A 23,858-nucleotide genomic window follows, 5' to 3' on the forward strand; every position below is an offset into this window, starting at 1 on the left:
GTTTCCCCATCCTGTTCTTTCTGCCTCGTGTCTCTGTCCAGAGGGTTGTTCACCCTGATGTCTTTCCCCAGCTAACTATCCTGACTCACCCAGGGTACGTGCACAACAGCAGCAAGTGAGCCAGAGAGACTGAGAGAACAAAAATTAACAAAACAGTGAAGATAAAACTGCAACTTTTAAAAAATATGGAAAGAACACCATTAGGTTTACAAAGTTAAACTCTCAAATCCTGGACAAATCCAGACCTAAGGCTGCCTTTGGAAGGATAGTTCTGCCCCCTTTTCCCTTCCCCCACACAATGTGTATTTTGTGACGTGATTTAATTGTTTGGCTGCATACTACTTTTCCCACAGGACTTGTGCCTCATTTAGTGTAAATGCAGGACAGCCTCTGAGAATGAAGCTGGTCTCTGCATTTCCTGGACTAAGTGTGTGACTAGGAGCCCCATTTATCACCACCTAACCCAGACACTGCGCTGAATTCGGAGCTGACAGCTTCTTCATGAGGTCTTCTGGGGTGGCTTCCCTGCAGCCTCTGACTATTTATCACCACAGTGAGCCTAAAGGTGAGAAGCTACAGTTTCCAGGGAACTGGGGACTTTTTATTATGACTTGATGAAGTTTTTTTGAATACACCATTGGCTCTGGCATTTGTTCAGAATACTTTATGATTTAACTAACTAATGCAGCAGACTTCATTTGCTGTTCTGAGTGCTGGGTGTTTCTATAAATCTATAACCTAAATGTCTCCTACCAGGTGTCTAAAAACAAGAAACCATAAGCCAGAAGTGCAGATATCTCACCTAGATATGACTAAGAAACTTGATAGAAGCAGTGAGAGTTTCTAGTTCCTTCAGCAGCCATTTCTTTCCTCTGCTAGTAAATTATTCCCTGCTTTTCCACAGTCCTCTGCCTTAGGTTTCCATGTCCCAAATAACACAGGACTTAGCTGCTATTTGACCCTGAATGAGCACACCAGATGAGCTCTCCACTGCCTGATCCTATTTAGAAGTCATATCTTGTAAACTTTTTTGACTATTCTGTTGCTGACTGTCCTTCATCAGAAAATGCCAGGTCATTCTCGTCAGAGTGAATAATCTTTCGTTTTCTAACTTGAAACTTGCACCATGAGCTGGAGCATAGTAAAAAGAAATTCCATTCCACATTCTCAGAGATGATTTTCAGAGCTCTGTATTGATATTTGCAGCTTTAAAATCATATTTTCTCTCATTCAGCTGATACCCAATGATCAAGGAAAAGCAAAGATTCTTGCTCAGCACTGTGGGGACAGCGCTCAGTCATTTTTTTTATGCATTTGTATCATGGTTAACATTTGCAGAAAAGCAGAACAATGCTGCAGACAACCTCACCTGCACAGCTCTCTGTGTTGAGACATATTTGCTTCAAGAACTGAAACTCTGAGAAGAAAAACATTTGGAACATGCAGACTACTTTCTCATGGTGCTTCTGCTTTTCCCAGATTTCTTCATTCTTCATCATCATAATAGAGGGATAGGAAAGTCTGTGGAGAAAGTTCTTACTGTTACTCCTGGCATTTCTGGCTTTATTACACTAGATTCTCCATGCCAAATTGCTAGACTACTTCAAAGGACTCTGATCAACCTGAAACATAGCCAATTACCTGTGAATCATAGATTGTTTCAGGAAATGCTCCTGCAGTCACTGCAGTTCCTGGGTTCATGCAGATAGTGTTAAGCTGAGTTCTGCTGACTTTTTTATCTTCATGATTGTTTTTGCATGTTCTTCAAGATGAAAGGCTTTCATAAGGGGGGGTACATTTTTATATGCTACAAATCAGCTTAGCAAATTGCATGGACAGGATATAAATTTGGAAAAAGTACTCCCTTTGAAAGTTTCTTACAAAGGCCTTATAGGTTACTTGTAAAAAACCAAAAAGCAGACAACAAAAACATAGCTAATAACTACTAATATTAAAAAAATGTAAAATTTCATGTATAATGTAACTACTTTTCTTCCCCCCACAGATGATAGCATTAGACCTGGAAGCATTTTTAAATTTTGCATATTTAAACTTGTACCTTCAAAATCTATGCAAGAGCAAATGTCCTTAATAACACTCCAAAGACTGGACTTTCATAAGAAGGGTCTTTGTATTTAAATTCACTTTATTATTTATTCTTATTTTGGCACTACAAGTTGTATTAAAATGTCAATGTTTGTTTTTCCTCAAGTCATAGACAATGCATGTGTTTGTTCTTTATTCAATTGTTGAATGAATTTTGCAAGGCCAGAATTACTTGTTTAACTTTCTGGTCACTCTATCCAGAGAGCTATTATTATATCAGCCACACTTCTATGGTACATTTCATAAAATCATAGAATGGTTTAGGTTAGAAGGAAACTTACAAACCCCCTGCCACAGGCAGGGACACCTTCTGCTAGACCAGGCTGTTCAGGTCCCCATCCAGCCTGGTTTGAACACTGCCAGGGATGGGCATCCACAACTTCTCTGGGAAATCTCTGCCAGTGCCTCAGCTCCCTCACAGGAAAGAATTCTGAATAAAGAATTCCTTATATCTTCCTTTCTCCCCTTTTTGAAAATGGGAGCAATGTTTACTTTTCTTTTCAGTCACTGGGGACTTTGTCTGACCACTGTGACTTTTCAAATATGATGGAAAGTGGCTTGGCAACAGCATCAGCCAGTGCCCTCAGGACCTTGGGATGCACCTCACCAGGTCCCAGACACTGGTGGCTATTCACCTTCATCAGATGGTCCTGAACCTGCTCTTCACTTGCGGTGTGAGGGCCTTCACTCCCTCAGCTATAAATTAGGTGTAGTGCTACAAAGATACTTACAAACAGCAAACACAAACCTTGGACTCCAAGTGTTCAGGGGAGTAGACCAACCTTTCAGTTCAGTTTTCACCCAGAAACCAGTCATGGATATGTAAAATAGCGTTCCCCTCAAGTGTCCAGGCTGAAACCAGCTCACCTAACCCAGGGGCTATCTTGTCCTCTAGGCCAAAATGCAGATGTTGCAATAATCCTAAAACATCTAGGGCTCTAATTTGTCTGTAATGTGCTCATGAATTATTTGGATCAAGGCATAGACGTGTGATGTCTTGGTTGATGTTAGTGCCTGGTGTCTGTGATAACTGATGAAGTAAAAGCACTAGAGACCACATTAAATGCAATGTAATAGACCTGTGGGTCTTGGAGCCACAGACATTTGACCATGGGATGTTTCTTTAAGCTAACTCCTGTGGAAAGCGGTTCAAGCACTACTTGCAAATTCATCTCATTTAGGCCTTGCCATGAAATAATATTTTAGTTCCTTGCTTCAGGTGCAATGCTCAATATCAGCAGTGAACAACCAAACAAATGCTCTGTTTGGGTGTTCTATTCCTTCAGCACAAGAAGAGCTCAGTTGCCTGCCTGTGTGCCAAGCATGTATCCTAAGTTTGCAAGAGGAGTGTTGAACTTCCTAACTAACTTTGGAATAAGGCAAAAGGAGTAAGATCATAATGAAGGAAGGTCTGGACTTGACTGAATGTGGCAGCACTGTTGGCCTTTTGTTGACCTTTGGTAAAAAAATTGCATAAGATGTTCTGCTATTTCCATGGTCTCTAACAGTTTTGTAGAATATTTTATGCATGTACTTCTCTGTGGTTACTTTGACACACACTGACTTGCAGAAGTGCAGAATCTCTGCAGGCCTCTGGGGATGCTAATTGGAGTTTTTTACATTGGCAACATTGGTCATCACCTGGAATGACTTTTAAGTCATTTTAAGTGTGGAAGGAAATGAGGAATCCCAGGAAGTGATAGTTGCTCCATTGCCAAGACAAGCATCAAACCAGTGGTAAATAGATGAGGTAATTACAATTGTCAGTATTACTGGCTGATTTAGCTTAGTCTAACTGAAAACTCTTCTGCAAGAGAAGGATATCTATTAGGTAGGGATTAATGTGATGTGAAATGCATTCTGCTGCCTGAAAAAAAAATGCAGAAGTCACTCAGACCAGGAAGCAGCTTTCATAGAGGCTGGATTTCTGAAGCACTGTTTACAGAGAAGTGGTCCTTCTGGGAACTATTATTGCCCTTTTCTCTGTACTCATTACATCATCCAACCTGAAAAGGCATCTGCTTGCCAGATGCTGAGGGGTATTTGCTGGAGTACTATTCATCTGAGAGTGAAAGTGTCACTTCGTGCTAAAGGGCAGGCGTGGATGCAGCTGCCAGAGAAGAAAAGTGAGACTGAAAATGTTTTAATCTTTACATGGAACTGATATCCCCCACAAATTTCCACGAAAAACTTGTGGATCGTGAAAAGCAGAAATCTTAAATTAGGGGATTTGAGTGTCTCAGAATTCAGTCCAAGTTGTGACTTGCTGATGAGGGGAGTTGCACCTCAGCTTGGTTTTTCCTACAGCTACAGGGCAATCTGGCAACACAAGATCTTGATGCTGAGAGGGGTGGAAAAGGGTCAGGGGAGTCTTCTGGCATAGTTTAAACGGAGCTTCAAAACCCGATTATCACAACTTCCTGGCAAATACCTCCAAGGAGGATTTTTCCACAATGAAAGATTTGAGGCTTTCATTGGTGTTCTCTGCTGGCTGTTGTAACAGAGGTGGTGCAGTGTAAAATGCCCTTCCTTACACTGAGTGATTCTGTAATGTCACACTGTTTACTACAGGATGACATCTGCAAATAAAGCCGTGGTTTCATTCTTCGAATTTTATTTTTAGATATTCTTCTTTTGGATTCAGGGCTGTACCATAAATTCCTGCTAAATTACAGGAATGACCGCCACGGGTGCTCATTTTCGTGGAGAAAACCACGGCAGTCGGCGTGTGTGTAAATAAAAAAAGGCCCCTGTTATATGCAGCGATCAAAGGAAGGTTTGTGTCTCTGAAAGTCTCTCGACTTTTTCTATTTTTCCTCGCCTGCCGGGGCTACTGGGATCCGCTGTCCCCGGCCGCCAGCCCCGCGCCAGCCCTGCCCGCTCCCGGCCGCTTTTCCTGGAAAGCGGGGCAGGAGAGGGGGCGGGCAGCGTCGGATCCCGCGGAAGCCTGGCTTTCCCCGAGCCCCTTTCCTTTGGCTCTGCTCTGGGTCCTTCCCGGCCAGGCGGGGAGGAGAACGCCCGCCCCCCGCGGGGCCGCCAGGGGAACATCTGGAGCGGCCGCGGCGCCAACATCTGGAGCGGCCGCGGCGCATCCCCCGGGAGCCGCAGCTGGAGGGAGGGTCCTGCCCCCGGCGCTGCCCGGGCCGGCAGCGAGACCCCCGGAGGAGGGGAAGGAAGAGGAGAAGGGGCTGCGAGGGAGGGCGCGGCACAGGTAAGGGCAGCCCCGATCCCCGGTGCGGGAAGGGCCGGGGTGAAGGCAGGACGGGCGGCGGCGGGGCAGGGCGGGGGAGGGTCGGATACTGCCGGGGGAAAGGACAGCTGCTCCATGTTTGACTCCACTCGGTCCACGGGGGGCACTTCTGAGGTGAAAAGCGCGGACGGGACTTTTAAATCAGTAATCTCTTTCGGGAAGGTTGGTGGTGTTCAGATGCGAGCGTGGCCCTTGTAGGCATCCGGAGCGTTCTGCCCCATGTGCGAGAGGCTTTGCAGCCGAGGTTCTGGATCGCTGAACAAAGGGGAGATTAGGTGTTCATCTCAGTTCTAAGTTTACTACGTGGTTTTTTCCTCTCCCTCCCTCTTGGATGTGTCAAATGGAGAAGTACATCCAAATTTAAATTTCCAGGCAGAATTAAAAGAATTGAAATGTACTTTGTGACCTCTTACTATATGAGAGAAACCCTAAAATTATCTTAGTCTCTTTATTTTATTTCAAAACAGAATAACCCTCAGAAAAATACTTCCAGTCCCTGGATATGTTCCATTTTGCTTCAATTTTCCACCAGTAAATCATATTCTACTCTCCTAAAAACACTTAATACTTGACGTGATATCAAAACATTATTATCTTTTTGATAAAGGGCTTTCTGGAGAGTTTGGGAACTGAGGTACTTGTGAACAAAATATTTCTGCTTTTTACTTTTTAAGCCAAGTGTTTGATGATTACCATGTATTTGCATACTTAGAACTTGTGATTTCTCCATTATGTGTAATTTTGTTTGCATCAGCTTATATTGCTGTTTCTGTGGAACTCTTTAAATTATGGCACAAGTTGTACTGCAAGTCACTCACTGTAAGTACTTTGTAAAAGGAAAGTTTTCAATATCCATTTTAGATGCAAATTCATCACTGACTCTGGAGTTACCTTCCAGAAGTTTGCTCAGATGTCTTTTGCTGCTTTTCAGGGTTGCTTGCGTGGCTTTTTCCGCATTTTTCTCTTTACAAATGGAGCTGGGCAAAACAAACAGGTTTCTCTCAGCTGTGGAGGGTTGTGGGTAGAAATAACTGCTGGAGAAGAAAACTCAAATGAACCTTGAGGAGTGGCTGGAATAATTCTGACTGTGTTTAGGCAAACTGCTGTTTGCTTTCTTCTTGCACACAAATCTGCCTGCAAAGATCATTTTAGTCAGTACTGCAGATGGCCAGTGCAGCAGTGCAAAAATGGGCTCCTTGTTTCCAGTCTGAAGAGGTATGTGAACCAAGACTTCTCAATGTTGAAACTTGTCAACTAGCTCCTTCTTCTTACATGTGACCAAACACGCTCATGCCCACTTGCAGTTGGCAGTAGTAGCAATTTTGACTGAATCTTCCAAGCTGCAGGCAAGACAAGCTCCTAAACCCAGGAATTACAAATAATTTGACATAGGTTTTGAAATACCTTTGTTTTTAGTAGAGTGACTCTCTCCAGGGGCAGCTCTATCCCATCATGCAGCATGAGCCAGACCTTGGGTCCTGGTGCTGTTTTTTGCTCCAGAAGGTAAAAAGGAGATTTAAGTCCCTTTTATTAATTTATGCCTAAATCAGGGCCTGCTATAACGCTTTAATGCTATCTGAGCAACACTCCTAAAACTCTTGCTCCAAATCACCTTGCACTTGAGACATTTCTAAGACAACTTTTGTAGCATTTGTAATGCCAGTGGTTTTGGAAGAGGATCTTGCTGGATCTGCTCCCTCTGTGAATTGCGTTGTTGGAGGGGTTGCAGGAGCTAAAGCTGCTGCTGCTGCAGCCTTGTATCATGGAGAACTCTTAGGTTTCTGCTAATGTTGCATTAGCACAAGTAATTCCAATTTAATGAGTAGAGGCTGTCCTGTAAAATGGAACTACACCTCTTAAGCATTTTGTCTTTTCTAGCTGGGCAAAGCCAGCCAGCCATTTCTCCAAGCTAGCATGAATCTTACAGGCTGCTTTGCCGACACTCCCATTAATTCATTAGTGCTTCTCTCTTTGGTCTTGATCCACACAGCTTTCTGCTGTTGATAGTGTGTTTCCCCCAGGCTATAGTTGGTAGAGGCAGTGCATTTGGCTCCCCTTGCAGAAGCAGTATTATCAGGCAGCCTGAGATTGACAGACAAGACTGCAAAGAAAACTTCAAGGTACAAAGGCAGGTTGGCCAAAGCTCTAGATGCAAACCCTACCTGCTCTGTTGCACAGCTTTGTGGAAATTACTGATAAGAAAATTTTTATATGTTTTTTCCTTATCACAGCAGAATGCTGTAAGCCCCAAGCACTCATATAATTTGTTACAGTCATCAAATCCACAAGATTTAAACATTTATTTTTAATCACTTTGTTTCCAATGAGGGCTCACGCTACCTAACTGCACTGCACAGACAGATGGGGTGGCTGAAGATGGGGACAGACTTTTTAGTAGGGCTTGTTGATAGGACAAGGGGTAATGGTTTTAAACTAAAAGAGGGTCTATTTAGATTAGATATAAGAAAGAAATTTTTTGTGAGGAGCAGGGTGAGATGCTGGCACAGGTTGCCTGGAGAGGTGGAAGGTTCCTTCCAACCCCAACTATTCTGTAATTCTATCAGAAGGTTATGAACACTTAATGGAATAACTTCAGAAAGCAGAGATTCATGAACAAGTGTCTGGCTCTCTATGGGATGAGACAGCAAAATGAAGCAGTTTCACAGCAGAAGCCTGTATTCTGGACACATGTGCCCCATGTTTCCAGCCTTCTCTCTTGCTGGGGACAGGAGAAGTTCAGCTCTTACAAGTGTCACCTGCTTGTTGCCCAAGTATGAGCTGTTATGAGCATCACGTTAGCAAACTGAGTCTCCGTGTAGTTTTTCAGTAAGAAAAACAATCCCTTCCTATGAAAACCATCAAAGACTTAATAATGACCTTGCATTTGTTGATATGAGCTCCCTTCCCATTTTTGTCAACTTGAGACTGTCCTTAAGATGAAAGCTTACTAATGCACACAGCACAGATGACAATTCTGCATCCCATACTTTGTTAGATTTTGGTGATTCCTTAAAACAGGATCTTCTTTGTAATCCAGCTTCTCATTCAAAGGCTTCAGTCACCGCAATTTCTGGTACTGTACCTGCTGAAGAGAAATTCTAATGCCTTTTCCACACAGTCACCAGTAGTTATTGTAAGGGAGTAACCCTTGCAACCAAGGAATTATAACTCATGTTGAGGTCAGAAAGCTCTGTACTTCACACCTTCATGCCTTCACACCTCTCTACAGCTGCTTGAAAGGAGATTGTAGCCAGGCGTGGGTCTGCCTCTTCTCCCAAGCAAGTAGGGACAGGATGAAAGGACATAGTCTTAAACTGTGCCTGGAGAGGTGTCAGTTGGACATTAGGAAGAATTTATTCACAGAAAGGGTGATTAGATTGGGCTGCCCAGGGACGTGGTGGAGTCACTGTCCCAGGAGGTGTTTAAGGACAGACTGAGTGTGGCAGTCAGTGCCCCGTGGTGTAGCTGACACTGCGGTGATCAAAGGCTGGACTTGATGGTCTGAGAGGCGCTTTCCAAGCTAATTGATTCTATGGTTCTGTGACCTGTCCTCCTCTAAGCACAGTGTTCTCTTTCAGATATGGCTTCTTTGCTGGTAGAAAATATCCATTGAAGACCACTCAAACATTAAGTTTTCTCAGTAGACTCCCTACTTTTTTTTTGGGTTGTGTCTTCTTGTCTTCAAGAAGTGTTTGGAGACATAAATAACAATTACAGTAACTTCTAAAAGTCTGTAAAGAGCTTTGTAAGTGCCAAAAGCAGGATCTTTCACAGCCCAAGTGGTCATTAGTATTTATTACAAATATTTTCCATGGTCTAGTAGTCCCGTCAGCTTTGCTGTTTCATGAGATCATTCCACTGAAACCCCAACTGAACTGTCAAGATGCTGTAGGAGGAGGTCTGTAAAAAGGCAAACCATATTTTATTTCATTTCCTCTCCAGAGCAGGGCTCTGATCTCTAAATCATGGGTTGATACATCAAACTTTTGCTCTATTGACATTTTCCTAGTCTAGGAATCCTTTTCTCTCCTAGGAAGCAGAGAACATTTAAGTGAATACAGCTGGAAAGGCAAAGAGGAGCCAGAGACTACACCCAGAACTGCTTTTTGTGGAAAAGCTATGGAGCAATCTTCCCAGTGGCAGCGTAAGCTCTGCTGGACCATGGAACTCCAGGAACACCTAGAGTCCTGCAGAGGTTGATTGTTGAAGTGACTTGGACTGTTTTAAAGATCATAGTTCACCCTCCCACACTGGTCTGCCCTGGTGAGGTCCCATCTGGGCTGCTGTGCCCAGTTCTGGGCTCCTGAGTTCAAGGAAGACAAGGAATTACTGAAGAGGGTCCAGCTGAGGGCTATAAGGAAGATGAGGAGACTGGAGCATCTCTCCTCAGAGGAACAGCTGAGGGAGCTGGGCCTGTTTAGCCTGGTAAAGAGACAACTGAGAGAGGATCTCATCAATGCACACAGGATCTTAAGGGCTGGGGTCAAGAGGATGGTGCCAGAATCCTTTCAGTGGTGCCTGGTGACAGGACAAGGGACAATGGGCATGAGCTGAAACACAGGAAGTTCCACCTGAACATGATGAAAAACTTCCTTCCTGTGCAGGTAATGGAGCACTGGAACAGGCTGTCCACAAAGGTTGTGGAGTCTCCCTCTCTGGAGATATTCAAGAGCTGTCTGGAGGCAATCCTGGGCAACCTGCTCTAGAGAAACCTGCTTTAGCAGGAGGGTTGGACTAGATAACCTGCACAAGTCCCTTCCAGCACTAACCATTCTGTGATTTCATGATTTTGTGATTCTGTGATGAAAGGAATTGACATCAAAAGGAGAGTGACTGCATATAGGGACTTCACTAGCCGGCACAACTTGGGTTAAAATAGGGAAGCACTAAGAGGTCCAGCTAAGCCCAGCTCTGGGTGGACTGGAAAGGAGTGATGGTCTCAGATGCTAATGAAGAGCTCCCACAGCACAGCAGTGGGATGTCACAGCATGTCCCTCCCTTTCTCCAGCAACACTTTGCCTCTGTCACACAGTCAAAACCTGCCAGGCTGGGAGGAGCTCTGCAGCAGGAGGGCAGCAGTCTGAGGTGACTCTTCGTGGAGAAGGAAACTGCTACCCTGCATGGGGGCAATGGAGGGTCACCCCACAGGAGACACCCCACTGTGGGCACCGAAGTGGCTGTGGTGGCTGGAGTCAAAGCTGGTCCCACAGGAGGTAGCACTGCTGTGCCTGAAACAGTTTACTGACATACTCCTTCTATTTTACCCTTTATTTCAGCCACTGCTAGGAAATACCAGGGTTTATGGCCAATACAGGAACTGTGAGTATTTCATAGGAAAAAATTGCTCTTATGTGTCCCGTGCACTTACCAGGTTTACTTTCTACATGTGTAAGTTTTTTTAGCTTGTGGTGTTCTGAAAAATGCTCCAGTTTGGCAGTCCTGAAGACCAAAAATTTCATATCCTCAGATGAGCAGCTGCTCAGATATCAAGAGCCAATGGTAAAATTATTATGTAGTACTTGTCCCTGGATAACCCCTGGAGATAGCCTGCTCATCTATGGGAGCAGAAACAGTCAGCAGATGCACAGAGAACAGGGAAAGAGAGCCAGAAAACTGAGGGTCATGAGAGATGACAAACACAGCGAGGAACACTCAGAGGGCTGAGAAGTATCTGGGAAGGAAGAGTCTCACAGATGTAAGGCACTGCAAAAGAATAGAGTGGTACAAGTTGTGGGCCCAAACTCATCACTGTGGGAGATTGTGTCCCAGAGTCCCTCCTTTATAGGGTCAGCAGATAGATTTTCTGGCCATTACCTCTGGGATTTTTGATTTTCATTCCTGTCTTCTAGGCTTGAAGATTCTCTCAAGGCTTGAATTCTTCTCCTACAGACTTTGGAGATGTGTGTTTACGACATTTCATTTTTTTTCTTTACCTGAAAATCCTTATCTCCCACTCCTAAACCAAAAATACCAAGGCTGTCTTGTCACTTTTTTTAGCATTTCAAATAGCCTTGTGTCCTGCTTTCATTCTTACACACAGCACTTAGTTCCAGTCTAATTCTAAAGCAGCTATAGGTGCCAGCTGAGTATTTCCTTAACACCACAGCAGTGATCTCATCTGGAAACCAGGAGCTGGAATAGCTGAAATGCTTTCAGTCATGACATGAAATCAGGGCTGTGTTTAGTGAACAAAGTACTTGGAGCAGAGAGTTTTTCAGATCAGCCTGGCTGTCTGTGGTGTTTATAGCATAATGCCTGCGGGACAAGAAGCACTTGCCTTGTGAATAGATCTTTAGCTGCAAGTAGGAAACTTTGGTACTGAATTAAACTTGTCTCTGATTTTCTTTGTCTTGCATGCATTTCAGCTTTGCTGGTTTCCATCTTTTGTAAAAGCTGTATGATCACAGCTTGTACGCTGATTAGAAAATGCCTACAATTGTTATTTCCTCCTCTTATCTGGGTGCATCATTCTCACTGATATCACAATTCATTCCCACAGCTGTTACGGATAAATAAACATTTCCCATCAAATACTATAAATTCCACATCACTGTTTTCTAATCTAGCATATGAAAAAAAAAATCAGTGATGTTTAATCTTTGGTCTGAACCTTTGTTGTCATATGGTTATGTAGCAGAAATGGAAGCATTGCAGCAGAGTGAGTTTGTGGCTTTATAAGTAGTGTCATTTCTGGAAAATAAATCCACATTTCTGCTCACAGTCCTCTGTGGCATCCCCCAGGGCTTGACAAACACAGGAAATTGCAGGGCATACTGCTGTGGCAGGAGAATGTGCAGGGAAGGGAAGCTGCTGGCTGCAGGATGGGCTCTGGCTCAGCTGCTGCTCATGTCCCTGTCCCATGCAGGTTGTGCTGCCTAAACCCCTGTCTGTCCTTTAAAGGGAAAGGGGATAAAAGGAAAACTCACCTAGAGCTTCCAGAAGCAGTTGAGAAACCTTCTGAGTAACCAGGTGGTATGCAGGGTTTCTCCATAGCACTTTCAAATTTTGCCTTAGACCCCACAGAAGTGGAGATCAGAAGTCAAACTGGTAAATGTTACAAAACATCTCTCCCAAAAACATCAGAAGACATTTAAGTCAAGCATCTGAGGCTATTTCTGGCCTGCCTTTCATGCTTCTGATGGTGTGAGATAATTTTCAGGCTAAAAAGGCAGATCGTAATAGCCACAAAAATGCACACCTTTTCTTGAGTTCCCACTTGGAAACCTCCTTTTTCAGTGGAATCCCATGTTCCCTTGTGACCCCCAGGAGTAAGGTGCAGCCTGAACAGAGGGATGAACAACCCAGGTACACAAAGCATTACGGCTGCATGGGGAATCTGTTGGCAACCATGAACAGCCTAAGTTGGTTTGGCAAAGTGTGGATGTAAAACACTTTTGCAATACCATGCAGCTTTCTAATTGCTGGAAAAACCTTAATCATGCAGTGCTTTCTATGGTTATTGCAAGAAAAACTATGCTTGGAATTCTCACATTAAAAAAAAACGCATCTCACATTCACAGTTGGCTGTAAATTATTCTTGTTCTTTTTCCAATCAGCTGCAGCAGTGTTGACTGGTACTTAACATTTATAAACTACTTCAACAATTGAGTTTAAAGCCATAACTATGCCTAATTACCTTTTTCTCCAGTTCTCCTGAGACCATAGGCCCCTGAGCAGGGGTGCCAGGATGGGGGTCCTGGGCCAGTCTGACTGAGCCAGTTGAAGCCTGTGGCTGTCCTGGAACTCTGACAGCAGCCTCCTGTCCTGGCATGCCCCACACTCTCCTGAGAGCCGTGCTTCAAGGGGCACTTTGTGTGGAAAGCCTGGATCTGGGCTGGAATGTGTACTTTGTCTCTTTGTGCTCTTCAGAGCAGCAGCCCTGCTGGTTGGCAGAGGGGGACCTTCCCTCTCTCCGAAATTTGCTTTGCTACAGTTCAAAATTTACTGTTGCCCTGGCTGCTGTGGCTCCATGGCTGCTCGCTGGGGCTGGTGGAAGGGTCCTGTGTGGTGAAACTTCAGGGTGGAGACATGAGTCAGTGATCCTGCAGGAACCCTGGGAGTGCACACAGCAGGTAACAGCAGAGATTTGACCTGCAATGGGCAAGGATGTACATGTGCTGAAAAGCTAACCCTGTCATCAGTGGGGAGGACTGTGGCCAGGTGAAGAAAATGACGTGCCCAGTGAGCCTCCCAATTACCCTTCATCTGTAGGACAGATCACCGCCTCTGACATCAGAAAGAAAAGAAGGGCAGTGGTCGTGAGTGATTCCCTTCTGAGGGAACAGAGGGCCCTGTATGTTGTCTGAGCCATCCCACAGGGACGTCTGCTGCCTCCCTGGGGCCTGGGTATGGGATATCACTGAGAGACTTCCTGAGCTGATTCAACTCTCTGGGTATTACCCACTGCTGATACTCCAGGCTGGCAGTGCTGAGATTGAAAAGAGGAGCGTCAGGGCAATTAAAAGGGACCCTGGGGCACTGGGTCAAGTGTTTGATAGGGCAGAAGCACAGGTGGTGTTCTGCTCAGTGCCTTTGGTGGCAGGGACAAAGGATGAAAAGAACAAGAGAACCGTGAGTGGCTCAAGGGCTGGTGACATCGGCAGAATTTTGGGTTCATTGTGCACCTTTCATGGCACCTGGCCTGGTGGAACCAGATTGTCTCCATCTCTCTGGTAAGGGCAGAAGGATTTTAGCTCATGAACTGGTGGAACTCACTGAGAGGGCTTTAAACTAGGTTTGAAGGGGGAAGGGGATGCAGCTGGGCTGTCTGGGAGCAGGCCCAAGGGTGGGAAGCCTGAGTTAGGGGTGAAATCAGCAGCCCAGCTGAGGTGCATGTGCACCAATGCATGCAGCATGGGTAACAAGCAAGAGGAGCTGCAGGCTGTGGTGCAACAGCAGAGCTGTGATGTAGTCACCATCGTGGACATGTGGTGGGACAACTCACACAGCTGGAGGAGAGCTGCACTGGATGGGTACAAGAAGCTCTTCAGAAGAGACAGGAGAGCAGGAAGAAGTGGAGGGGTGGCCCTTTATATTAGGGGGGCTCTCAGCACCGTGGAAATTGAGATTAATGATGATAAAGTTGGTGCCTATGGGTAAGAATCAGGGGGAAGGCCAAAAAGGCTGACATCCTACTGGGAGTCTGTTATCAACCACCTAACCAGGATGAAGAGATGGACAGCTTATTCTACAGGCAGCTGGAGAATGTTTCAGATCACCAGCCCTTGTTCTTGTAGGTGACTTTAACTTGCCAGACATCTGCTGGGAACTCAACACAGCAGAGAAGAGGCAGTCCAGGAGGTTCTTAGGGTGTGAGGAGGACAACTTCTTGTCACAGCTGGAGAGTGAGCCCACCAGGGGAGGGACTATGTTAGACCTGCTGTTTGCAAACAGAGATGGGCTGGTGGGAGATGTGGTGGTCAGAGGCCATCTGGGACACAGTGACCATGAAATTATGGAGTATTCAATATTTGGTGAAATGAGGAGGGGCATCCACAAAACTTCCTCACTGGACTTCCAGAGGCAACACTTTGGCCTATTTAGGAAACTCATTCAGAGGGAAGCAGCTCTTATAAACAAAGGAGTCCAGGAAAGTTGGACGTGTTTCAAAGCAGAGCTCTTGAGGGCACAGGAACAGACTGTCCCTCTGTACTGAAAGATGAGTTGATGAGGCAAATGTCCAGCCTGGATGGGCAACTAGGTTTTAAAGGAACTTAGGAATAAAAAGAGGATGTATCATCTTTGGAAAGAGGGTCAGGTCTCTCAGGAAGTATCTAAGGGGTTCCTAGGGCTTGCAGGAAAAAAATTAGAGAAGCCAAAGCTCAGTTTGAACTTAATTTGGCAATTTTTGTAAAGGATAATAAAAAACTTTTTTACAAATATATTAATGGCAAAAGGAAGGGTAAGACCAACCTTTGTTCCTTATTGGGTGAGGGAGGGAACTTAGAAACTGCAGATGAGGAGAATGCAGAGGTGCTTAATGCCTTCTGTGCCTCAGTCTTTAGTGGGAAGACAGCTTGTCCTCAGGACAGCTGTCCTCCTGGGCTGGTAAATGGTGTCAGGGAGCAGAATGGTCCCCTGATACCCAGGAGGAGGCAGTCAGAACTGCTGAGCTGCTTGGATATTCATAAATCTATGGGCCCAGATGGGATCCATCCCAGGGGGATGGGGGAGCTGCCAGATGAGCTTGTAAAGCTGCTCTCCATCATTTACCAGCAGTCCTGGCTCACTGGGGAGGTTCCAGATGACTGGAAGCTGGACAGTGTGATGCCCATCACAAAAAGGGTGGGAAGGAGGATCCTGGTAATTATAGACCAGTGAGCCTTACCCCAGTACCCGGTAAGGTAGTGGAGCAGTTTGTACTGAGTGTCATCACACAGCACTTACAGGATGGCCAGGGTATCACACCCAGCCAGCATGGGTTTAGGAGGGACAGGTCCTGCCTGACCAACCTGATCTCCTTTTATCACCAGGTGATCTGCCTGGTGGGTGCAGGAAAGGCTGTGAATGTGTCTATTTGGACTTCAGCAAGGCCTTTGACACTGTCTCCCACAGCACACTCCTGGAACAGCTGGCAGCCCTTGGCTTGGACAGGAGCACTCTGTGCTGGGTTAGGAACTGGCTGGATGGCCCAGAGAGGGGTGATGAGCAGTGCTGCATCCAGCTGGGGGCCAGGCACCAGTGGTGTCCCTCAGGGGTCTGTGCTGGGGCCAGTGCTGTTCAATGTTTTTATTGATGACATGGATGAGGGAATTGAGTCCTTCACTGGTAAATTTGTGGATGACACTAAGCTGGGAGCATGTGTCAATCTGCTGGAAGGGAGGAGGGATCTGCAGAGAGACCTGGAACAGTTGGATGGATGGCAGAATCCAATGGGATGATGTTTAACAAGTCCAAGTGCTGAGTCCTGTATTTTGGCCACAATAACCCCCAGCAGCATCACAGGCTGGGGATGGTGTGGCTGGACAGTGCCCAGGCAGAAAGGGACCTGGGGGTGCTGGTGACAGCAGCTGGACATGAGCCAGCAGTGTGCCCTGGTGGCCAAGAAGGCCAATGGCCCCTGGCCTGGATCAGGAATGGTGTGGCCAGCAGGAGCAGGGAGGTCATTCTCCCCCTGTGCTCAGCACTGGTGAGGCCACACCTGGAGTGCTGTGTCCAGTTCTGGCCCCTCAGTTTGGGAAGGACATTGAGACACTTGAGTGCGTCCAGAGGAGGCAACGAGGCTGGTGAGGGGCTGGGAACACAAACCCTGTGAGGAACAGCTGAGGGAGCTGGGGTTGTTTAGCCTGGAGAAAAGGAGACTCAGAGGTGACCTTATCACTCTCTACAACTCCCTGAGAGGTGGCTGTGGTCAGGTGGGGGTCAGTCTCTTTCTCCAGGCATCAACTGACAGAAGGAAAGGACACAGTCTCAATCTGCATCAAGGGAAATATGGGCTGGATATTAGGAAAAGGTTTTTTACCAAAGGGGTGATAAAGTAATGGAATGGGGAGGTGGTGGAGTCACCATCCCTGGATGTCTCTAAAGGACATGAAATGATTCACATGAATGCCTCTCAGTGTTAGAACAGGAAAGAAGAAACTTTATTCTCTGACTCCAGTATTTATAGATTCTCCACAATGACCAGGGATTCGATAATTAAGTTTCCACCTTCCCAAGCACACTGGTCATGAGAAATGTCCATCAAAAGACGTTTCTTAGAAGGAATGTGATAAACAACTTATGTTTACAGGACTTTCATGGGAAAGTAACTAAAACTATGAAAACATTATCAGGCTTTAGTTTTCAGGGTGGCACCTCAATGTGTTTAAAAAAAGACTGGATGTGGCACTTGGTGCCATGGTTTAGTTGAGGTGTTAGGGCTGGGTTGGACTCAGTGATCTTGGAGGTCTCTTCCAACCCAGTGATTCTGTGATGCCAGCTGCCTGTGTGTCCTTTGCAGGCATCAGAACCACTGGCTTTGCCTGGCAGGGTTAGGAAAAGGATTTGGACAGAGTTGAAGATGTGAAACTGGTCACCAACTAAAGGAACACGTGTTGCACTTGGTGGGACTGGGTGGCTTTGGGACCTGGCCTCATGGCCCCCATCTGTAAACTCTGCACACAACTCTGGCAGACCATAGGATCACAGAATTGTTTAAGTAGGAAAATACCTCTCAGATTATTGAGTCCAACTGTTATCACAGCACTGCCAAGTTCCCCGCTGAACAATGTCCCAGGAGACAAATCTCCATATCTTTTAAACACCTCCAGGAATGATGATCCCACCACTTCCCTGGGCAGTGGCTTGATAATTTTTTCAGTGAAGAAATTCCTTCTGACTTCAAATCTAAGATGATGAACTCTAGGGAGGGTTGTGGGCAGCAAGGAATGTTTGCTGCTGAGAACGTGGCTGTGGCTCTGCCAACACCCTTGGTCCTGAAATTACTGGGGGTAAAAAAGTGGGTCTTGGATTTGCACATCCTGCAACATCAATCCAATGTTGCAGATATAGACTTATAAGGCTCTGCAGAAATAAACCTTAAATTTATCAAGTACTGTCATAACATGCTGATGCCATCTTTATTTAATAAATAGCACCTGCTGTACCAAAACTGTCTGGCTCTCAAGGTGTGCAGAAGAACTGGCAGGAGATGTTTTGTCCTAGGCTGCACAGGGGAATGCCAAAGTGCCATATGGAAAGGCAGCAGCATGGCATATCGTTCTCTCCTTTCACCTCCCATTACAACCCTTCCTTCCACCTCCCAGATCCATCTCCTGACTCCAGCCTTTCCTACTGAGGAGTCTCTGTTTAGCCTCACCATATCCTCAGTTTCATACTAAGCCCCCAAATTGTGCAATATCCCCCAGTTTATTTGCAGACAAAACTTCTCAGTCACATCAAAACTGTGGGTGTTGGCAGGTGACTTCTAGACTCACCCAAAGGAACTCCCAGGTCTGAAAAAAGAGAGCTCATGAACTAGGAAGCTTAATCCATTTAAGGCAAGCTCTGTCACAATGTTTTCAAATTTACTAAAACTTTAAAGGATAAGTTGTATCATTCCTTTCTAAAAACAGCTGTGCTGAGATGCAGAATTTCAAAGGTCTGCCACAACAGCTGACTGGCAGAACAGAAGTGTGTTTTTCTAGGGAAATCCTACAAATAATCCCTAACACCTTTGGATGAACTCAATCTGAAGTTTACACTCTCTAAAGCTAATAATATGTGATTGTATTTCTTTTAACAAAAAAGTAATTTTCCTGGTTCTATTTTGTTTATTCTGGATGTGAAACATCAGCTGCTGTATCAGTCTTTTCTTCTTTTTGCTTGTTTTGAAAGGCAAAAAATAGTTTAAAAGGAAGTTTCTTGATAGCTTGCCCAGATTTAGTGCAGAAAAATTCTCCAGTGTTTGAAGATCTAGGTAACCCAGGTGTGAATTTACAGATTAAAAATGACTTTTGAAGTTTTGTATCCTGTGTACTACAAATGACGTCAACATAATTCTTCATTTCACTCCTACTGCAGCTGTGCTCTCCTAAAGGAAGATTATTCAGAGGTTTCATTTACCTTTCTAATCCATTGTTTTGCCTTGATGTGCAGTACAGGGTAAATTGTTCCTTTTGAACTGCTTTGTACCTGTGGTGAATAATAATGAATAATGAATAAAGTCTTTCCAATGAGCGTGTTCAGTGAGATCAGACATGGTGAGGAAAAGCCACTCCCCTCTCCTCCCCTCTTCCTTTCAGTCAAAGAAGGGAAAAGTCCAGTGTGTCTGAAAAGACAGCAATGCCTTCAGGCCAGCATGTTTCAAAACTCAGAAATTAAGGTTTGAAAAGCAAAAGAAGTATTCTAAAGGTTTAAGCAAAGTTTAGAGGACTGTCTAAAGCTGTTAGTACTGCTCTTTATTGAGGCACACAGTGGTGCAGGGAGTACTGGCAGGCGTGTGCAGGCAGGTCAGCCTCTTTGAACTAAGGTGTCCCCAAATGAAGAAAGAACAAGCTCTTGGCTGAGAGAGCAGGGACTGGGTCCCACCTACGGGGCTGAGCTCCCCAAACCTCACCAGTGAGAGCCCCACTGTGCTGTGGGCTGCTGCAGAGTGAGCACTGCTTTCCCCACCCGCAAATAAAACATACAGACATCAACCCAGCGCAACTTTAAGGGCGATGGAGGAGGCAGAGGAGGTAGAGAAAGGCTCTCCCAGCCCTTGGACCCTCAGCTACAAGAGTCCCTCCCCACACAGCAGAAATCCCAAGTGGGAGTCCTTTATGTTTAGTTCATAAACATGTCCCTCATGCTCCCTTTGGCTGCCCCGTGACCGGCAGGTGCTGCTTCCCTGAGCATCCCATCTCCACATGTTCTCCTCCCCAGCTGCCACGTGCAGATGCCCTGAAACACCTGCGGGGACACATCCAGAAATGGGCTTGCTTGGGTAACCAGCATCACATTTATCAGCTCTTGTACTGCCCCAGAGCTTCCCTAGGAACTAGGTAAGCGGGGTATTGTCCAGGGAAAGCTTTTAAAGCCAACCTCTCCCACTCAGCAGCCCTTACAGTGGGACAGTTCATCTCTGGAAGAGGAGGGGACAGGCAGGGCTTGCAGGACCCTCTTCAGCATCCTGTTTAAATCGAGCCAGACTCGTGCTATGCAAGAACAGTCGTATTTTCTTTTCTTCTCCTTTGTGGATATAGAGGTCACCTCTCCTCATGCAGCTGGGATAGTCATAGGAGAACTCCAGGACCTGTGCATGTGGAAAAGTTTCTGTTCTTAAAAAAAAATAAAAAAAATAAAAATATTGTGCTTTCAGTGGAGTTTAGCCTCCAGAAATAGGAGAGGGCTCATGCTACGTGACTAGACAGCCTTATGTGAACCAGCTGCAAGTACTCCACAGCCCAGAAGCCGCAGCTTAAAACTTCTTATGCAGAGCTGACCATAGGAAATACCCATGGAAAAGAAAAATATACCAGAGCTTCCATGTTCCATTCATAGCCAGATGTCTCCAGTGCAGTGTGGCAATTGAATTTTTAAGTCAGCAACAATAACAACAGAAAGTACAGACTGCCAATCCTTCTAAAGTGGTTATTCTTGATTGCTGCCTGTGCAGAGACTCAACTCAGTATGCCTTTGGGGCATGAGGCACCACAACTCAATTTATAATACCTTAAAGAAAAATTGCAATTTAATGTTAGAACTGTCATTTTAATGAAGAAGCCACTGGCTCGAAGGCAGCTATCCTAAATGATGGGATGATAAACAGAACTACTAGGATTATGAATGGCACTGCTTTTAAATGACTGAATAATCCTGACCAACTAATGACCTTGTCACACAGTGCATTTGATGTACTTGATAATAAATATCTAGTTGTGGGTGCATAATTCACCAATCAAATAATGAGAATTACTTGATATTTGTAAATCATAACAAGACATCAGGATTGAAATAAAAAATACACTTTACTAGTGAATATTTACCCATTTGATGGGTATGCAATTAATTTTTCCTTCAGTCAGGTATTGTATTCTATTATAACATAGCAAGTTCTCTCTTTTGCTGTCACAACTTCTACAGCAAGACGTAGTGTGCTATGGCTTCTCCTTCTACCCTGCTGACTGCCAGCTCTGCATTTCAGGTCAGCTGCTCTGCAGTTGGGTCTCTGCTTCTGCTTCTGCAAAGCTGTGAAACTGGGGAGACTGGCTGGGAAGATAAGTACCCAAATTTATTTTTAAATTAACTGTGAGTACCCAGTTCAGTGACACCCATTTGATCTGTCCAAGGAGATACTTTGAAATTACAACCCACAGAATTCTCCCACTGTTCTAATAATCAGTCTCTGTTTGCTTCTCCTTCAGGTATTGCCTAGCAGGAAACCATGGGCAATTTCAAAGGGCATGCCCTCCCTGGAAGCTTTTTCCTTCTTTTTGGCTTATGGTGGTCAGTGAAGTACCCACTGAAGTATGCCTGTCGAAAAAACAAGAATGCTTGCTACTTTGGTTCCAGGGCAGGATTCCAGCGCCTGGAGTTTGTTGAGGGCATCATCAAAGCTGTCTTTGCCCTCATTGGTAAGTGAGGTGGACTAAGGGCAGGCTGGACTTCTAACACTTCTTGCTTTGAATTTTGTTTTCTGATCAAATGGATCTCCTTGTGTTCTGCTCTTTTCCCCTTTAACCACAGAGAAGTGGTGAGAATCCTGCTGTTAATTACACAGCTGTGGCCATAATATGGTTTCCATCCACAGCGGTCTTCTGGAGCTTCTGTGAGGTCTCCTGACCACTCTTGACCACTTGACCACTCCTGAGCACATCTCAGTGCTCATGTACTGTTCACTGTTCAGGGAGGGAGGTAAGATATTTAGGCAAGGGGCTCTCATGTGCGTGCTGGGAGCACCAGACTGTGAAGATTTTGCTTTTCTATTTTGAATTCAACCACCTCGGATGCTGGAAGCCTCCACTGATTTATTGATAAAATATGCAAATGATGCAGATGATTTTTTTGATTAATCTGTCAAAAGTGAAAATATTCACACAAAAAGACTGAACTCCAGATCTTATTGCTGCAGGACTGTTGTGATGGGGTGTGGGGGAGCTGTTTGTCCTTCTGCTGTGTCCAGGCCTGGGAACAAACCCAGTGGGACAGATTGAGAGCTGTGTAGCTGACTGGAAGTGTTTAGGTCTTGTTTACATTCTGGCAGACTGTATGGCAGTGATTTAGCTTTAGAGTGCAGTTAAACTAAACAGCAGGGGATCTGAGGAGCTCAGCACCTGTGGCTCAAGTTGAAAAAATATCTAAATTTTAAGCATTTTTGCACTTCTACATTCTATTTGTCTGCTCTTCTTTAGATGCCCCGAGTTGCCTCATTTCTAATCAAGGTACAGGCTGTGACAAAGTCTTGCTCTTGCTTTTCCTTCCTCTCTGTTATGATACATCAGCGCTGAAGGGATGTTGTGTCTACAGTTTTATCATTAAAAAATGATAAAAATCTAAATAATAGCATTCATTTTGAGGTGTGACTGTGGACATCTTTCCTACAAATCTCCCAGTCTGTGTCTAGAGGTAGTTTGTCAGCTAAAACATTAATCTACTGTTTTTATTTTCACTTTGAAACCACAAACTATTATTTTAACATGTGGGAATTCCAATTCCAATCAAAAGTATGGGAGAAACACTTGGCTAAGACAGACAGTAAAGGCATCAGGAGTAAAACCTGCTGTTTTCATGTTAGGAAAACTGAAAATAAAGATGGAACAACACTGCATTTGTTCTACAGCATATCTACTATACAGCAGGATGCTGGCCTATGCTTTATCAACAATATAATCAGCTTTAATGTTTTAAAAGCAGAAAAACTTTTAAACCGTCCCCAAACATCATTGATCATATAAAGCTTTTAAAAGCATTTTTTCCTTGCTGGAGTACCTCAGTTAGCAAGACACCGAGGGGCCAAGGTAAGGGAGAGAGTGGAGCAGTGATTCAAATACTAACCCCATATACATTCCCACAGGAGTTTTAATAACTCTGCATAGTGGAGGGGTTTCCTTTTATGGCTTTAGAGGAAAAATCCCCTTCAAATCATGAGTCTGAACTCTGTCGTCCTGCATGTAGCAGGGCACTGAAATGGTCAATCTTTCTTTTGGAGACTTTAGAGTGTGTTGTGCTCATGTTTGAACCATTGGAAAAGGCAGCTGAAAAATTTAGTCAGAGGACTACTACAATAGCAATAATTTAAAAGAAGAAAAAGCAGCACAGAATAACTGTTTTCGTTTTCACTGCTGGAAACTGCAAGATGTAAATAGTTCCACCAGGAGTGGAGCTGAAGCCTGATTTCCTCTGGCTCTCCACTCTCCAGGTTATGTGATGCTAAAACCTCAAACTCACTGGCATTATTCTGCACAAGGATATATTGCTGCCTCTATGGTTTGTGTAAAGATTTGTCATCAGTTTGTACCTTAAGTACCAGAACAAATGGTTTTTCTTCTTGTTCCATGTGCAGGGATGGTGGCTGAGCAGTTTGTTCCTGATGGACCTCATCTGAAGCTGTACAACTACGAGAAGAAGCACTGGGATCACTTGATGAACTGGCAGCATGCCACCATGTACCTCTTCTATGGCATTTCAGGGCTGGTGGACATCGTGGCACATGGGACCAACGCGCTGCCAGCAGCCACGGACAGGATGATGCTTTCCTTAGCAGTCTTTATTGAAGGTCAGTTTACCTCTCCCTGAAGGGATGTGCATGAATCCTGTGCATGGGTATTGATCACTGGGAATCTCAAATCAGCCTAACAGAATGATTTCTGGGTCCTGGGTGTTTCACCCCCCGAAACTCTTCAAGGAGATCACAAGAAGATCAGTCTTGGCTCTCCTTACACTGCCCAGGTCATCATCCAGCGTTGTAGAGGTGTATCTTAGCTTTCCCACCTGGCTCAAGCAGCAACTGAAATGTTATGAAAATAGTATCAAGAGCCTGTTTTGGGTAAGTGCTCAGTAGCTCAGGCATGTGTTTGACGTAGGTACTGACATGGTACAC

General features: G+C 45.0%; 1 protein-coding gene across 2 annotated transcripts in view; it reads left to right on the forward strand.

Annotated features, from left to right (window-relative positions):
- The first annotated feature begins 384 nt into the window (after positions 1 to 384).
- The window catches only part of TMEM45A (transmembrane protein 45A), a 29,034-nt gene continuing 5,560 nt past the window's right edge, over positions 385 to 23,858 (forward strand). Inside the window, exons 1-3 of one of the 2 annotated variants that reach the window (XM_014253464.2) lie at positions 385 to 565; positions 21,184 to 21,393; positions 23,322 to 23,534. In XM_014253464.2, the coding sequence (XP_014108939.2) occupies positions 21,204 to 21,393; positions 23,322 to 23,534 (403 nt within the window). In that variant the 5' untranslated portion in view covers positions 385 to 565; positions 21,184 to 21,203. Of the gene's footprint in view, positions 566 to 5,228; positions 5,318 to 21,183; positions 21,394 to 23,321; positions 23,535 to 23,858 lie in introns of those variants that run through there. The other variant, XM_005523953.3, reaches the window with a different exon arrangement.

Source organism: Pseudopodoces humilis, chromosome 2 (assembly GCF_049639895.1).
Source record: "Pseudopodoces humilis isolate 2021_Gansu_Grassland_sample_001 chromosome 2, ASM4963989v1, whole genome shotgun sequence".
Taxonomy (NCBI): domain Eukaryota; kingdom Metazoa; phylum Chordata; class Aves; order Passeriformes; family Paridae; genus Pseudopodoces; species Pseudopodoces humilis.